General features: G+C 39.7%; 1 protein-coding gene across 1 annotated transcript in view; it reads right to left on the bottom strand.

Moving 5' to 3' along the window:
• LOC126279060 (protein bark beetle) overlaps positions 1-19,275 on the bottom strand; it is a 313,877-nt gene that overhangs the window by 121,583 nt on the left and 173,019 nt on the right. Inside the window, exons 8-11 of the mRNA XM_049979491.1 lie at positions 10,666-11,039; positions 7,409-7,584; positions 4,947-5,112; positions 4,281-4,588 (exon numbers count right to left, since the gene is read on the bottom strand). Of these exons, the coding sequence (XP_049835448.1) occupies positions 4,281-4,588; positions 4,947-5,112; positions 7,409-7,584; positions 10,666-11,039 (1,024 nt within the window). The remainder of the gene's footprint in view (positions 1-4,280; positions 4,589-4,946; positions 5,113-7,408; positions 7,585-10,665; positions 11,040-19,275) is intronic.

Below are 19,275 nucleotides of genomic sequence, written 5' to 3'. Positions count from 1 at the left end.
AGAACAGGCTCTGCTAACAGTATAGTACGCTTTCCACATTGCTGGAAATGGGTTCTACATAACGCTGGTGACTACTTTGAAGGACAGTAACAGGTGCAAACATGTATCTCTTTTTTATCGGTTGTGAAAAAATAGTTGCCACTGTTTAAGTTCCAACCCTCATATATCCTCTGAGGCATTATTTACAGCTGATTCTTGAAACTTTACTAGTAGACTTTCTTGGGATAGTTACGTTTATCTTCAAGGGTCTGCCAGTTCAGTTTCTTCAGTGTCTCTGTGCCTCTTTCTCATGGATCAGACAAACCTGTGACCATTCGCACTGCCCTTCTCTGTATATGTTCAGTATCCTCTGTTAGTCTTACTTCGTACATGTCTCACTCACTTGAGCAACATTCTAGAACCGGTTGGAGGAGTGATTTGTAAGCAATCTCCTTCGTGGACTAATTGCACTTCCCCAATATTCTACCAATAAACTGAAGTCTACCACATGATTTACCCACAACTGAACCTAAGTGATTATTCCATTTCATATCCCTACAAAGCGTTACAACCAGATATTTCTATGAGTTGGCTAATTCCAATAGTTAATTATAGTCAAAACATACTATGTTTTTTTTCATTTTGTGAAGTGCACAATTTTACATTTCTGAACATTTAAAGCAAGTTGCCAATCTTTGCCCCAATTTGAAACCTTATCAAGATCTGACTGAATATTTATGCAGCTTCTTTCAGACAGTACTTTATTATACATACACTCCTGGAAATTGAAATAAGAACACCATGAATTCATTGTCCCAGGAAGGGGAAACTTTATTGACACATTCCTGGGGTCAGATACATCACATGATCACACTGACAAAACCACAGGCACATAGACACAGGCAACAGAGCATGCACAATGTCGGCACTAGTACAGGTATATCCACCTTTCGCAGCAATGCAGGCTGCTATTCTCCCATGGAGACGATCGTAGAGATGCTGGATGTAGTCCTGTGGAACGGCTTGCCATGCCATTTCCACCTGGCGCCTCAGTTGGACCAGCGTTCATGCTGGACGTGCAGACCGCGTGAGACGACGCTTCATCCAGTCCCAAACATGCTCAATGGGGGACAGATCCGGAGATCTTGTTGGCCAGGGTAGTTGACTTACACCTTCTAGAGCACATTGGGTGGCACGGGATACATGCGGACGTGCATTGTCCTGTTGGAACAGCAAGTTCCCTTGCCGGTCTAGGAATGGTAGAACGATGGGTTCAATGACGGTTTGGATGTACCGTGCACTATTCAGCGTCCCCTCGACGATCACCAGAGGTGTACGGCCAGTGTAGGAGATTGCTCGCCACACCATGATGCCGGGTGTTGGCCCTGTGTGCCTTGGTCGTATGCAGTCCTGATTGTGGCGCTCACCTGCAGGCGCCAAACACGCATACGACCATCATTGGCACCAAGGCAGAAGCGACTCTCATCGCTGAAGACGACCCGTCTCCATTCGTCCCTCCATTCACGCCTGTCGCGACACCACTGGAGGCGGGCTGCACGATGTTGGGGCATGAGCGGAAGACGGCCTAACGGTGTGCGGGACCGTAGCCCAGCTTCATGGAGACGGTTGCGAATGGTCCTCGCCGATACCCCAGGAGCAACAGTGTCCCTAATTTGCTGGGAAGTGGCGGAGCGGTCCCCTACGGCACTGCGTAGGATTCTACAGTCTTGGCGTGCATCCGCGCGTCGCTGCGGTCCGGTTCCAGGTCGACGGGCACATGCACCTTCCGCCGACCACAGGCGACAACATCGATGTACTGTGGAGACCTCACGCCCCACGTGTTGAGCAATTTGGCAGTACGTCCACCCGGCCTCCCGCATGCCCACTATACGCCCTCGCTCAAAGTCAGTCAACTGCACATACGGTTCACATCCACACTGTCGCGGAATGCTACCAGTGTTAAAGACTGCGATGGAGCTCCATATGCCACGACAAACTGGCTGACACTGACGGCGGCGGTGCACAAATGCTGCGCAGCTAGCGCCATTCGACGGCCAACACCGCGGTTCCTGGTGTGTCCGCTGTGCCGTGCGTGTGATCATTGCTTGTACAGCCCTCTCGCAGTGTCCGGAGCAAGTATGGTGTGTCTGACACACCGGTGTCAATGTGTTCTTTTTTCCATTTCCAAGAGTGTAGTTGGATGATCTGCAAAAAGTATGAATTTATTATTAAAATTGTCTGCAAGAGTCCCAACTCACTTTTCTGGGGGTATCTGAAATACTTCTACACCTGACGATAACTCTCCAAGATAATGTTCTATGTCCTCTCTATCAAAAATTCCTTAATCCAGTCACAAATTTCACTTGATAACCGATATGATCATACTTCTGATAATATGCAAAGGTGTGGTACTGAGTCAAATGCTTTTTGAATATCAAGAAATACAGCATCTACCTGACTACCTTGATTCAAATCTTTCAGAATGTTTTGTGAGAAAAGTGCAAGTTGGGTTTCACATGATTGACATTTTCAGAATCCATGCTGGCTGGTACTGAGGTGGTCATTCTGCTCAAGGTACCTCATTGTTTGAGCTCCAAATATATTCTAAGACTCTACAACAATTCAATTTCAAGGATATTGGACAGTAGTTTTGTGGATCACTTCTACTGCCCATCTTGTAGATGGGTGTGACCTGTGCTTTTTGTCAAGAACTGGCCATGGTTTTTTGTTCGAGGGATCTACAATAGATTACAGTTGGAAGAGGGGTAACTCAGCTGCAAATCCAGTATAGAATGTGACAGCGATTCCATCAGACCCTGGAGCTCTGTTCACTTTAATGACTACACCATTTCTGAATGCCACTGGCAATCATTTCATTAATCTTTTCTGGGGTATGAGGATTAAATTGGGGCACCTCTCCCAGATTTTCCTTTGTAAAGTAACATTTGAAAGTGGAGTTAAGCATTTCAGCTTTTGTTTCGCTACCCTCAATTTCAGTTCCTGTCTCATTTGTTTGGGACTGGACACTAACTTTGGTGTCACCAACAGCCTTTACATATGACCAGGATTTCTTTGAGTTTTGTGAAATATCATTCGACAATACTCTGCTACGGTAGTCAGGATTTCTTTGCGGTTTGTGAAATATCATTTGACAATACTCTGCTATGATAGTCACTGAAGGCATCACGCTTTGCTCTCTTGACAGCAAAATGTATTTCAGTCAGCATCTTTCTATCTATAGCTCTATGCTTTGTTTTAAGCCTATTATGCAGTAATCTCTGTTTCTTTACAGTGAGTATATACTTCAGAGGTTCCCTCCCATTATAAACTGTTCTACTAGGTACATATCTATCCAGTGCATGGTCAAGTATTCTTTTAAACTTGAGCAATAGTTCCTCTACAAGCTCCTGGACTGTGCTAAAAGTTTCAAGTTCCTCAGTGAGATATGATAATAATTATATTTTTGTATAGTTTACTGAACATATATAACTTTCTGCTGGGTTTAGCTGTTCATTGTACTTTAATCATTGTTGCCACAACCAGGTCGTGCTCCTTATACTAGTTTCGATGCGGACATCTTCAAAGAGGTCTGGTCTATTTGTTGAGATAAGATCCAATATATTTCCATCAAGAGTGGTGTTCCTAACTATCTGTTCAAGTAGTTTTCAGGCATTTAGTAATGTTTCACAGGATGCTGTATCACACTCACCACTTCCAGGTTCTCTCTTTGCCAATCAAATGTACAGCTGCAAATCACTGTTCTAGAACTGTAGATGTACTTCCATTAAGAGTGGTGTTCGTAACTATCTGTTCTAGGTAGTTTTCAGACAGGGCATTTAGTAATGTTTCACAGGAAGTTGTAACGCACTCACCATTTCCAGGTTCCCTCTTTGCAAATCAAATGTACAGCTGCAAATCACGCAGAGAGAGAGAGAGAGAGAGAGTGTGTGTGTGTGTGTGTGTGTGTTATATTCTCATGCCCTCTGTGTATGCGGTTATTTACTTATACAAATATTCAGTAGATCCATTCAGGCACTTGTGAGGTATTAGAGTGTGGAACTAGTACAACAAAATATAAATGTAAATTACACTGAACACGTAACAAAGCGAATATTATCCTTAAGATGCATGTGGCTGTCCCATTTCTTACTGCTTGGAGCATTAGTGTCAAACAATATATGGTTGTCCTCAACTATTAACAACTGTGAACAGACTGTTACAGAGCAGACAGCAATGCAAGAAAATGAGAAAAAGAAACATGGCAATGTTACGAGATATAACAGACAGAAAGTACCTCATACCTGTGAAAGAGACGGTAGAATATAACATCTTCACTAGCATTTCCAAGCCAATTATATGTGCAGTTTATAGACCGACTTTGATCAGATAAGTGACTAGCAATCTCAAAAGATGATTCAGGATTCTGGAAGATGTTGCGGAATATGTCAATGTTATCAGATGCAACAGTGAGAGCTGCAGCTGCAGATCCACGAGGTGGTTGATCTAGCCCCCATGGCTCCGTGATATGGTTGTTCCGTAAGAAATTCCATGTGAACAGAAGATGCTGGTTGATGCTGTCCTGGCAGAGCCCCAAATTTGCAACATACATCTACAAACATAACAGAAAATACATATTATCAACTATTATTTTGGGCATCAGCATTTAGCTTCAGATGTCTACTTTAATTATGAATAATTAGTGCATCAAACAAGCAATGCATTTAACAATGAAATGTACTAATGATGGATACCAACAAGCAACCGAGCTGCTTAAAAAATTATAAAAATGAAAGAAACAAGTTTTGGAGGCAGAATGCACAGTTAATCAGTGAGCTTACCATCTTCCTGTGTGTTAGCAAAGAAAGCAGTGGGTGCCATTTTGTGTAGTTATGGCCTTGCCTTTACATTCTTACACAAAGATTTTATGTACAAATTACATTCTATGTGAGACAAATTAACATACGTACTCCCCTGTTTTCTTCAAAGTAATTATTTGCCACAAGAAGACAGACTGGCAGAGCGGCAAGTTGCTCTTGCACAGCAGTTGACATCCTCAGTGACATTGCACCAAACTCATGCTGCCGGAAGTTGTTGTACTCTATACGACCGTCAATATTGGCTGGTGGATTTATTCTGTTGGAGGAAAAAGGGTAATGAGTTATAAAACATATAAATGCACCTTTGCTACGATGAACCCATTCAAAAGATGATGTTTGATGTGAAAACTTTAATTTTCAAAATTATGTAATGTTTAAATGGTCTCCTGCCCATGAGATGTTATACCAGCTAAGTTTATTCCCATTATTATTAATACTAACAGCACACGTCCAGCAAGCTTAACATGTATAAGGGGGTACCCCCCCCCCCCCCCCACCACCAAAAGAAAAAAGAAAAAAAGAAAAAAAGAAGGAAAAGCCGGGATAGCATTGCCATGTGCCATGGCCAGAGCCTGTGTTGCATTTCTGCCACTAGGCATCTGTAGCACAACTCACTGCCAGTTCAGTGCTGCCTGTGTTGTTAACCTGGCTTGTTCTATTCATCTGCAGTGATTGTTTTCACTAGTGCTGTTTAGTTCTTGTTTCGTTTTTTTATGATGGCAAGTTCAAGTGAACAAGGTGCAGCTGTGAAATTTTGTTTTCTACCTGGTAAAAATGCTGATCAAACTGTTTCAATGTTGAAAAAAGCTTAGCAAGATGACGCTGTGGGAAAAACCCAAGTGTACGAGGGTTGGCTCATTCTAAAAATTGCAACATTGTGACTGAGGAGAAACCTCATTCTGGATGTCCATCAAGTCCCCAAATCATTCAGAGTTTGTTCCCTCAGGGAAGAACAACAATCAACCTTTTATTGGGAAGTTTTAAGAAGATTGCACAACAATGTTCATCAAAAAAGACCCAATTTGTGGCAAACGGGAGACTGGTTCTTCCACCACTATAACACACCTGCACACACAGCCATCTCTGTTACATAGTTTTTGGGTAAAAACGGCATGATTCCACTGACGCATGCACCTTGCTCACCTGACCTGGCTCCATGCAACTTCATATTCCTACGCATGACAAGAGTCATGGAAGGACTCTGAGCTGACAACATTAAAGAACTCATGAAAAAAATGAGGGAGGAGCAGTTAGCCATTTCTAAAGATGACTACAAAAAATGTTTCTGACAGTGGAAGCATTGGTAGGACTAATGTAATAGTTGTAATGGAGAGTGTTTTGACGGGGATAAGGTTGTTTTGTAAACTATTTGAAAATATATAGCTTTTAAAAAGTAATTCCAGTACCCCTCATAATATGCTGTAAACATACAGATCACTGGAGATGGAGTACTAAGGCCATGTCCTATGTGAGCAACAGAAGCAACCGATAGTGAGCGACTTCTGGATATGCGACACTCCAGCAACATGCAGCAACATCGAGTGAAAAGCTTGGGTGTCGTGAGTGCGAGTCACCATGTCGCGCTACAAGATGGCTGCTTAGAGCCAACCAGCTGTTTCTATAGAACGGCACCCCTAAACTGTAAATATTGTAGCTGGAGAGTAAGGCTACAAAATTAGGTTTACTTAAGAAAATGAAGCGAAAAGGGATGTTGTGCATGAAATTTAGAAAGGGAGGAATCTCCATGGAGAATTTCATAAATATCATCAACTACAAAGATCACCAGACAAATTCTTCAAATACACAGGAGTGAGCAGAGAAGCATTTAACTATCTCATCAATAAATTTAATACGATTTTTTTTTTTTACATGGTCAAGAACTTTTAACAGCCAATAAACATGGAAGAATGACTTACTACGTGACTAACTGCCCTAAATTCATACATAAATACACAGACTGATAACTGGAAATAATAGCTAGCTGTGGTGTAGTGGTAGAGTTACATTTCATGATTACTTGCTTCATATATTTTAACTGGCTCATTTACAATTGTGTACACTAAGTTTTATGTATACGGTTTACACTGTATCACTAAGTATATTTTTCAGGTCTTGCCAAAGAACTTGATCTTTAAATGTGTACACACCTATCCCAGTATATCACACACATTAAATTCCTAATATATTACAATGAACCATGAAACTTTTCGATGGTTTCCCTACACTTATTTTGGTCAATCTGAAGATTGTTCCTTCAATAGGATATTACTAATTCCTACATTCATACTTCTGCATCCAAGTTAGCTCTCCATCTTTATAACACTGACAGAATGGGCACAAATATATATTTCTTCCAATCCTGTCATATAACATTCACAGAAAATTTTTATGGCATAAGGTATTACAGGAATTTCTACAATGGAGTTTTCTATTTGTTATACAATATTAAATAGTAGTTCTGACTTAGTTCTGATAAAATTCTATAAATAATATTCATTTATTTTCACTGCATCTGAAATGTTAGAAAGTCAAAAAGAGACTTGCAGTATTACCTGAAACCAAGACGATTATGAGTAAATGTGTTGTGCCCGACCTGCAGCCAAAGCATACTGTTGGTTTGTTGCCAACACGAAAGAATTTCCAATGCAACAGTATTACTTTCATTAAACCAGTTGCCAGTTATGTTTACAAATGACTCTCTGCAGAAGTTTCCAATGAGAGCACCAACCTGTGAAAAACAAAAGAAAAGACAAATGACTCACAAGCAAAACTCTTTTCACATTTGCGAAGTTTACAGAAAGCAAGAGCAGTTAATACTCCCAAGTTGTACACATGGTGGTTGCCTTACAGGCTAAACAATTCATCTCTTTAATTAAGCATGGTTTATAAAAACAATCATCATATTAAATTTAGATCACATCCATCATTCATGGCATGTGGAAGGCTACAGATAATTGTCTATGGGAGGTTGGAAAAAGCGGTTGGGGGATATGCTTTCTATTCCTTTTTGATTTTAAGAATTATCTGACTTGAATTTTCCTTTTTACAGCTTTTAATGGCAGTACAGCACACAAAAGTGGCTCTAATGTTTCATTACTACAGCTTTTACTACAATTCAGGGGTATTGTTCAATAAATAGGATTTCATTCCTGTGGAATTCTTGCACATACATTATAATATCAAATGTTTTTTCATTTATTTTTGTTTCTGAGGGCAGATTAATCATCAAATATGAATGTAAAATCTGACATTTTACAGAACCACAACTCTTCAGAAGTTTTCAACACATACAAATGATGTCTTTAGTTATGAAGAGGTTGTGCACCAGAACCATTTTTAACAAATTCTAAAGACTTCCACAAAATTGAGTGTTTGGAGCAGTGATCAGTAAACACAAAATATGCACAGCTAATTAAAATTTTAGAACAGTATTAGAGAAAATGCACTGGAGTTAGCAACACTGACTGATCCTTAATGAAATAGGGGCAGATGTATTGCCATGAGAGAAATCTGAGGAGATATAACTTTTCTATTGGAGAAATAGCTTACAAGGCATTTACAAAATGCTTCTCACAGAAATTTTCACACATTTTTCTGGGACTTTCACAATGAATAAAAAACTGATATCTTCAGAGAAAGGGCACAGTCAGTCAATTTGTAAAAGGTTTCTTTGGTTGGTATGAAACTGGTACTGAGATAATGTATCAACCAAGGAGAGAATATACATCATGGATAAAATACATCACACTGTGAACTACCTTGTAATTCTCCACGCACTACAGAGGATTCTAATAGTATACTTCCAAAGGACTCTTTACAAATATGCCACACAAAGATCACAGAGGCATAAAGTGCTCAATAATAGTTTTGGACCACCCTCATGATTCACACAGTTTGTACACTTCTAGCTGAAAACCTATTTCTTGATACTGTTTTGACCACAGGAAACTGTGTACTGGTGTTAAAATAAACTTACATTCTCACTGCACTTCACGTTAGCATCCTATGTCTCCAATAGTGCACAGCACAATGAGGGTGTACACTATTCAGTCTTACAACGTGTGTTGGAGAGTCATTTCAAGTTTAAATTAATGCACACGCAACTTTATGGCAAAAAGGAGAGTATGTTGCCTGCCGAGAACGTATACCGCATAGTGATGTATCTGAACATTAAGCTGCTAGTATGTGGCACAGACCAGCTTCGTAGTGGTCACCAGTGGCCAACAATCCAAGCTGATCACTGTTCCTACAAATTATAGCTTGTATATATCCTGGTGAGACTGCAAAACAACTGTGTTCTGCCTTTTTGGAGGCAACTAGGAGGACTGTGAGGAACCAGACGATATGCTACAATTTTCACACGATCAATTTGGCCTCTAAGTGTTCTTTACAAACAGCGGCAAAATTCTCTAAGCATTGTCAAGCAAAAAAAAAAAAAAAGAGCTGAACGAGGAAGCATTTGGATTATAGCCTGTATCAAAGACATTAAGTTCCATTCACTGTGGGGTGCAGGATTTTTCTGATGCCTGATGATGTCATAGAAGAGTGTGGAAATTCTCCTCTCATGTAGACAGTCCCTTGAGTTCAGCAGAGAAGTGGATCAGTCATGTTTTGGGCCAATATCGTGTACAGTTGTCCAACACCTCTAACTACTATTTTGGGTAGGTCTAAACAAGATCCTTCTATCTCCCATCCAACCGTATAGTCAACATTTCAGCAATCGGTTGTCTTTCAAGATGATAATACGTGTCCCCCCCCCCCTCCCCCTGTAAACACATCTCCCAATGCAGGAATTAAACAAATGGAATGGCCTGTGGTATCTGCTGACATGAACTTGACTGAGAATGCTCGGGATCAGTTGAAACATAAGTGCATTGTTACATGAACCTTCTCACACACTTGACCTTACCGATGAATGGTTTTGAACAGACTGCCTTGAGTTTGGTTATCATTTTGTTTTTATTTCACAGTGCAGTTTTTCCCCTCTAAGGCTTATTCTTTCATTACTTGGTCCCCTGGAATTCAACCCTTTAGCGACAAAATGTTTATTTTCCTTAACTATAAAATAAATGACAGCGTGTACTATGGGAATAGTAACGAATAAAATTGGTCAATTTATTATTTATTTCTATGTCCAGCATGAAGTATGAGGTGATAAATATTCACACCAATTAATTAGGAGAAGAAAAGTTATACATCGTAGTTATGGCGATAGATATATTTACCAGTGTCACTTGGAGAGGTTAAGCCCACATACTTTTGCAAGTACGAATGTGTCACAAAACTTTTTTCAGCAGTTTTGGAACACAGACACATAAAAAATGAAATACTCAGAATTAATGTTCCATAACAATATTTATTTTGTATTTTACTGTGAACAGGTTTTTGGCTTCCAACTGTAAATACGCAATTGTCTCAAACTCAGGCCTATGCTTCTACATATAATGAAACGGTTAGTAATATCTTTAGTGGGCAGTCTTTATGCTAGAAGTACAAAAAGTATGACACTGACATTTTTAATCTGATGTTGCTGGTTCCCCGGCATGGGAGTGGGGGGTGCAGAGACCATCACAAATGTACTAGCATCCATTAGTTTGTTGAAAACTCATTCAAAAATTCTATTATCTGCTTGTAAAATTATTTACACTGTGTGATATAAATGAAAAATACATAGAAAAAATTTACACACTATGCATTTTATAATGTTTCATATATTTATATTATTCTGACTGATGGTGATTAGCAAGCTACACGAAATGATCTCTCCTGTATAACCTACTTTATAAACGTAATTTTCAAAGCTACTTACCTCTTGGTTCCTGAAGATTTCTGAATATTCAAGGATGACAGTACGTTGCAGTCCTGTATAGCTCAGGGCTGGATCCATTTCATGCCACACAGAAAGACCAGTACGACTGTTAGACGATATGGATGAACGCGAAATGTTTACAATGCCTCCACAGTGTGACACATTCACGCCATCTCCACGATTGAAGGCAATACGGCTGTTTGAGACATTAACAGCAGCTGCACCCCCAATGATGCGTAGGCCTGCTGTGCCACTATTACCAGACACTGAGGTACTTCCCAGTATGACTGCAGAGCGTGCTTCATCTACTGCAATGCCACTCCCTCCATTGTCAGCAACAGTGCTGCTCGTAATGAGAAGATCAGCTCGGCGTCCTGCAACAGAAGTGTTCATCTTTGTAAGAAGACCTGCAGTTCTTACAGGATTTGGGCAAAAGATACAAATGCCCACCTTACATGGTGCAGAGCCACTTTTGAGAATCAGAACTATATAAATCCTGTTTGTGCTCAGATAAAGAAATTCTAGACAATGGCGAATGAAATGTTACACCATTCCAGAGGCATTGTAACAGTTCCTCGAGAGACACTAGGAGAAGTTAATGGACTTCAATGACTTGATAAAATTAAAATCTAGTAATTGCCAATACCAAGAAAGACTAGTCCACCAGTCATCACAATGTGCATTACATAAATCTTTAACATTTATATTCATAATAAACAGTGCATCATCGTCTTGGAATGACAAAATTCCTTGCCGGACACAGTTCACTTACAGCACTGAATGAACAAGATCACCTTAAATGGTTTCATAAACCTTACCAGTTGCATAGGACTCATTTAAAACCAACAGTCATTATCGAACCATGTGTCACAGGTACCATGAAGCAACCTGGATTGTTCAGTTCCTCTGGAGTTCTCCATATATTAACACATCCTTAGTGAGCAATAGTCTAAAAATATACTGACACTTCATTACATGTTTCCAATGATCAGTAGTCCATGTTTCTTGTACCCTACACCTCATCTTCTAATCTTAAGGTTTACAATATGTCTGGCAGTAAAAGCAGGCCATGAATGTTTTCAGTCCTTGTCAGAATGATTCTGCTGACACTGCATTCTTTAGATGCATATTAATTAGTTATTATCCCGGGGGGGGGGGGGGGGCTCTTCTTATTAAAAGTGAGAATTGCATTTCATGTCTTCCTGTCTCTGGGTTTAGCTTTTCCTCCAGTGTTGTATTAGCAGGTGATGAACTTGGTATGATTCAATTAAATTCAATTTATTGCTCATAACATGTAATTTTACATGCATGTGCATTTTCAGCTAAGTATAAAGTTTTTGATGAATACACTAAGCAGATTCAGAAGGATGTAGGTTGCAGTGAGTACTGGGAGATGAAGAAGCTTGCACAGGATAGAGTAGCATGGAGAGCTACATCAAACCAGTCTTAGGACTGAAGACTACAACAACAACAACATAAAGTTTTTACAGTTAAATTTTTCTTTTAGTTTACATTTTCCTTATTACATTATAATTCAAGATAAATTTAAGTTATAAGGACATTTTCGGATAAGCCACTGCTTGACTTGCTTTTTAAAAGTATCCATCTTAACTTCATTTGGCAACAAGTTATTGAAAACAGCTCCTTTGATATAGGCCTGGGAGCTTTTCACTGTTAAAGTTAATCTTCAGTTAACCATATGGCCTCGTTTCATGATTGTGGCTATCCATGTTTATTTTTGTGATCTTAATGTCTTCTTTCACTAGCATTATAGTTTCTATTATATACATGGCATAAACTGTGAGAATATTGAGTCTAATAAATAGGGGTTTGCAAGAAGTTCTTGGTTTTACTTTCGCTATGATCCTCAAGGCTCACTTCTGCAGTATGATGCTTTCTATGTGGGAGTGACCAGCAACAAACTGTCCGTTCGCATGAATGGACACAGGCAGACAGTGTTTGTTGGTAATGAGGATCACCCTGTGGCTAAACATGCCTTGGTGCACGGCCAGCACATCTTGGCACAGTGTTACACCGTCCGGGTTATCTGGATACTTCCCACCAACTAACTCGCCCTTCAGTATATCCTCTCTTCTTGATATCCGCCAGGCCTCAACCTCCGTTAATTTCAAGTTGCTGCCGCTCATACCTCACCTGTCTTTCAACAACTTCTTTGCCTCTGTACTTCCGCCTCGACTGACATCTCTGCCCTTACTCTTTGCCTTTAAATATGTCTGCTTGTGTTTGTGTATGTGCAGATGGATATGTGGGTGTGCGAGTGTACATCTGTCTTTTTTTCCCCTAAGGGAAGTCTTTCCGCTCCCGGGATTGGAATGACTCCTTACCCTCTCCCATAAAACCCACATCCTTTCGTCTTTACCTCTCCTTCCTGAAGAAGCAGCCATCGGTTGCGAAAGCTAGTAATTCTGTGTGTGTGTTTGTTGTTCATTGTGCCTGTCTGCCGGCGCTTTCCCGCTTGGTAAGTCTTGGAATCTTTGTTTTTAATATATTTTTCCCATGTGGAAGTTTCTTTCTATTTTTATATATATATATATATATAAAAAAATCAGCTTGCTGCTTCCATGAAAGTTGATCTTCTTTGCATAAACCCAAGAATTTAGCCTCTATACAGATTTTTGGTAGAATTTCATCAGTCACAATATTTTGTCTGTTTGGACCACTTGGTTTAAAGTGAATAATATTAGTTTGTATGTTTACTTTTAGGATGTCTCAAAGTGAGCTCTTGCTTTTTCAATAAAGCTATGTATCTCTTCAACTAGGCTGGGTTCACTGTCTACATAGCAGACACCAAATGTATCATCTGCATACATAGTGATCAATTGCTTATTGTCAAGAGAACTTGGGAAATCATTTACATAGCACATGAATAGGACTGGGCCTAAAATGGAGCCCTAAGGAACACCAAAATGTGTATTTCTTATACTTGAACTTCATCTCTCCAGAATTCCTCCATTACAGTACATAATCTTTATGGATTGTTGTCTACCCTTTAAATACGTTTCTAGCAATTGCATGAGTTTTCTAGTGACACCACTCTTCATAATTTTTGATAAGAGCACATCATGATGTACTCTGCCAAAAGCCCTTGAGAGGTTCAGGGATTTTTCATTCATTTTTTCAAGTACATGATGGACAACTTCTACTGCTGCTGACGTGGTACTTCGACCTCTTCCGAAACCATACTGGATATCACTTAATATGTCAGCACTGTTGTAATGTTCCAGGATTTTTTTAAATATTATTTTCTCTATTAAGTTTGTTGAAAGTTGAGATTAGGGCAATGGTTCTGTAGTTCTGTACATACTTTGTTTCCTCCTTTTTTGTGTATTGGTTTAACTACAGTCGGTTTCCACTTGTCAGGGAACACACCGTCTTTGGGAACACAGTTTATTAGATGAACTAGTGGTTTCATTAGTTCATGTTTGCATGTCTTCCATAGATAGGCAGAAATTTTTTTATGCTATCAATAAGTTGCAGAATGTCACATGTGCTTACTGCGGGTAGTGTACTACAGTTCTGTTTGTTACTGCACTCAAATGTGTGCTGAATATCCTGTTTCATAGAGACATCATTTTTGACGGCATCTATGAACTATTTATTAAAAATATTGCTGACTAGAAGGGGATCAGAGATATCTACCAGAGATATCTCCATTATTCACAGTTAATTGTACATTATTACTTTTGTTTCTGTTTTTATTTACAATTGACTAGCAAGTCTTTGAAACATTATCTGAACCTCATATCTGTTGGCTGATTCTTTCTGATTTTAATCTCCTGACTTCTTTGACAACAAAAGTATGGAAACACCAAAAACAAATCACATTATCATGCCTAATGTGGTGTAGGAAACTTGATGGCATTCGAAACAGCTTCCAGTCTTTTCTGAATGGATAAATACAGGTCCTGTGTGGTTTTCAGGGAGTCTTATGCCATTTTTCCTGGAAAACAGTGACTAGTTTAGGTAACAACAGTGGAGGTGTATAGCGATCACACAGCTTTTTCTCCAAAGTAGAGCACGAAGATTCAATAATATTGTGATCTGGTGACTAGTGGAAAGGGGAGATACCACAATTTATCATCGTGCTCATAAAACTAGTTCTGGACAATGGGAGCTGTGTGAACATGGGGCCCATCATCTTGGGATAGAGCCTCACCACTGGGAAATGAATATTGTACCACAGGATGGACATGATCAACCAAAATGGTCATGTAATCGTTGGCAATAATGTGACTTTGCATAGTAATCATGGGGCCCATGGAATACCACAATTTGACTGCCCAAATTAACACTGAACCCCCGGCAAGTTTCACTCTTGGCATGTAAATTTGGCCGTAAGTTGAAAACAGTATGAAATAAGACTAATCTGACCAAATGAGTTTCTTCCACTGCTTCATAGTCCAGATATTATGGCTTTGGTACCATGATTTCCTGTTAGAGATATTTGCATCACCGATGAGTGGTTTTGGAATTCCAGCTCTGAACACTGCTTCATGTTGTTTTGGTGCCAAGAGGGTTTGCAAGTGTGACGCCTAGGTCTGCAGTGAGTTCTGCAGCAGTTGTCCCTTTATTTTTTGTCGCAATCCTCTTGAACGGCTACCTGTTACTAATGCTCAACATGCACTTTCATTCACATTGTGATTTAGTGGATGATGTTTTTCCATAAATGCTCAATATGGTGCCTCTTGAAATACCAAAAACTTTGGCTACCTTAGTTACAGAAGCATCTACCATATGAGCATCAACAAATTGACCATGTTTAAATTCACTTGACTCCAACGGAATGCACTCACAACTACACAAAACAATGTTCTGGCCATGACTGACACTTGCAACATACAGAAGACATTGCACAGATTCCATTCGTCGTCACATACTACAGCACAATCTACAGGATTGGCTAGCATCTCCATTTCTTGCAGTGTTTCCATATTTTTCTCCAACCCCTATGTGTGTATTCTGTTAGCTCTGGGGAAGGATTAGTCCCAAAGCTCAGTAATGCTCTCAGTCTTCTTTATGTGTTTCTCAATGCCTCAACTACACAGGTGGATATTATAAGCACTCATCTGATACTTTTTAATATGAATGTGAATTTTAATGCCTTTGGTTGCCTCATACAGAATCTACAAGTAAATATAAAGAATCCTGAATGAGTGTTTGTTCAGAAACAGAGACCAGCAAAAGACCAGGCAGATAGCGGTGTGACGAATGCCAAATTTTTTGTGCAAATCTGACATACAATTTAACATGAAGGTAAAGTATACTACATCATGTGAACAAATAATTGTTTTTTGAAGAATTCTAACCAGCTATGATCTTATGGGAAATATTTTTTCCCTATGCAGAAACAATTAGTTTTCAAAGAGCCACCAGTCTGCAAATAATTACTACAATGAATATAGTAAAAAATTAATGCAGTAATATGAAATTTAATGCCCACTAGACTTATGTCAATATGTAATTTTGTTTAAGTCCTTTGTATATGAAGAGGCAAGGATTAAAAAATGTGTAACACATCTACAACAGTGGTGACAGTTATCATCATAAGAAGACATATCCTTATACTGATACAATAAAATTATTCACACACATGGAAATATGGTGGTGTCACCTATTCAGCGAACAAACCAACTGACGATTACCACACAAAATACAAGAATCGACTGGAATTTTCAAGACATTTGACGACATCATGTGATGAATTACAACAATAACTGCTGCTTATTCCAGCCTAGTTACATAACACAGACCAACTGAATTCTAACTAGTTGTAAAAGTATTAACTGTCAAAAGAATTTTAGAAGTATTTCCTATTTTAGTGACGAAAATACGTTTGTCACTGTACACCGATGGAAAAAAATCACAACACCAAACAATAATTAATGTACAGTTACCAAATTTTGAGAATGCATTTGTCTAGGTGACATATTTAACCAATTAACACTGCAGGATCACAGATAAACCACTGCAAATGTGAAATGCTGGTACATTAATAACCAGTGTACCTGCCAAAATGTTTAATGCAAGCATGTAAACATGCAGGCCTTGTGTTGTACAGGTGCCAGACAACAGTTTGCACGATGGAGTTCCACACCTGTTGGACTCGGTCGGTCAATACAGGGACTGTTAATGCTGGCTGTGGATGACGTTGGAATTGTCATCTGATGACATCTCATATGTGGTCAATTGGAGACATATCTGGTGATTGAGCAGGCCAAGGCAACATGCCGATACTCTGTAGAACATGTTGGCTTACAACAGTGGTATGTGGGTTGAGAGTTATCCTCTTGGAAAAATTCTCCATGGAATGCTGTTCATGAATGGCAGCCAATCAGGTCGAATCCCCAGACTGATGTACAATTTGCAGTCAGGGTGCATGGGATAACCATGAGAATGTTCCAGCTACCATACATAACCGCATCCCAGACAATAAGTCCAGGTGCAGGTCCAGTGTGTCTAGCACGCAGACATGTTGGTTGCAGGCCCTCAACTGGCCTCCTACCAACCAGCATGGGGCCACCACTGGCACTGAGGCAGAATCAGCTTTCATCAAAAAACACAATAGACCTCCACTTTGCCCTCCAATGATCTCTTGTTTGACAGCATTGAAGTCACAAACTGCAGTAGTTTTGGGTCAGTGAAATGCACGCTACAGGGTGTCTGGCTTGGAGCTGTCCTTAAGTAACCGACTTGTAGCAGTTCGCTGTGTCACTGTGGTGCCAAATGCTCCTCAGATTGTTACTGCAGATGCAGTATGATCTGAAACACCATGTGCTTCCCTGTCAGCGGTGCCACATGACCGTCTGGAGCCCAGTCTTCTTGTGACCACAGATTCCCGTGACCACTGCTGCCAGCAATCATGTAGAGTGACTACATTCTTGCCAAGTCTTTCCGCAATATCACATAAGGAACATCCACCTTCTCATAGCTCTCTTATACAATGTCGTTCAAACTCATTGAATTGTTGATAATGGAATCTTTGTTGCCTTAAAGGTATTCTTGACCAACAACAACTCACCACATTCAGTCTCAAAAGTAGCTAACACCCACGACCATTACAGCACGTATTTAAAGCAAACCTGATTTGCATCCTCATAGAGGCACTACTAGTGCCACTCTTATGCGACTGGCATGAAATCTGAATACACATCACCTTCCAGATGTAGAAACACCCCTACCACTACCAACTTAAGTTTATCTCACACAACTACTTTTTGGTGCTGCAGTTTGTTTTTTCCGTCAGTGTATTAGCAACACAACATGTGAATTCTATGCTGAAGTGTACTACTGATCTGTACCAAATAAAGTAGCCGATAAAGCTCAAAAACTTGTACAAAAAATACATGACACATAGCCTTTAGCTGCATTTTACAAGGTGCGACAATAAAGTAATGAGGCTGATTTTCTTTGCAAGATGTGGCAACCCTGCAGGCTTGCGTAGGCACAATACCTTTGACATTGATCTGTAAGTTGCTTCTAGTTCAAGCGGCACATCAATGCAACTGCTCAGTTGTGAGTTGTGCTATAACAGGGTGTATATGGGGACAAGGAAAAAAAATTCCCGGATTATTCCCAGATTTCTCCCGGATATCCCGTTTAAAAAATATGCTTTTCCCGGGCGAAAATACACTTTTTCTGTGCTAAGTGACAGCAGGTTTTCCGTAGATTTTCCCTCGGAACTGTAAAACTTATCAATCCTTTGAATGGTTAACGTTTTATACAATCGCGTAGAACTTTACGGAAAAAAAAGAAAAGATGGGGCAGAGAAGTTTTGAAGAGACTTTTAATTAAAAAAGGAGAGTTGCATATTTTCGTATTACAAAAGTATAAATTCGAATTGCACCAAACACAGCGCGTTAGTTTCGGAGCATTGAAACCGAGGTTGTGATGTCCTTTTGTAAGCGAGTCATAACTCAAGCCACGAGATTTCGCCAGTCGATGAGAGCAGCTATTCAAAGCATAGGACACCTGTTATAGTCAGCCAATAGCAAGATCACGCATGAAGAAAAGTTAACGGTTTACATTAATGTACACAGTACAGTACATCTACAAGAAAAGCTAAGCTTTCACATATAATTTTGGTCTCTAAGATTAACACGCTGCAACAGAAGCTAAGCTTTCACATGTAACATTGATTTTTTTGCTCATGTTATACTTTAAGATATATGCCAGTAAATTTAAAATTCTGACATAAATGTCTCGGCTCGAAATTCTTGTAAGTGGCTGGTCCTCAAACTGTTCAGCTTCGAACGCTCTGTGATTTAGATATCCATCCCACTTTCTCACACATAACAAAATTAATGTTTTGTAGAAAGAAATTTTCTTTGAAAGTAACACTTTTCTAACCACCGTTCGCAATACTATCCGGAGACTGTTAGAAATAGGTTCGATTTACCAGTTGCCAGAGAGTGCCAGGAAACAGGCATTATTGTGTGTGTGCAACTGTAGTGGTGTAGGAAGCCCGCATGTTCGTGTGTATAAAGCACTAACAGAGCTTACATTACACCATAAAAGAAACAGGGCATCAGAGGATACTCCAAAGAGCATCGGAATTTCGTAAACCACACTAAAATGCATAATTCGGCTTGA

The sequence above is a fragment of the Schistocerca gregaria genome, chromosome 6 (genome assembly GCF_023897955.1).
Source record: "Schistocerca gregaria isolate iqSchGreg1 chromosome 6, iqSchGreg1.2, whole genome shotgun sequence".
Lineage (NCBI taxonomy): Eukaryota > Metazoa > Arthropoda > Insecta > Orthoptera > Acrididae > Schistocerca > Schistocerca gregaria.
The sequence above is the reverse complement of the archived record's forward strand: the minus strand, read 5'-3'. Positions and strand labels throughout refer to the sequence as shown.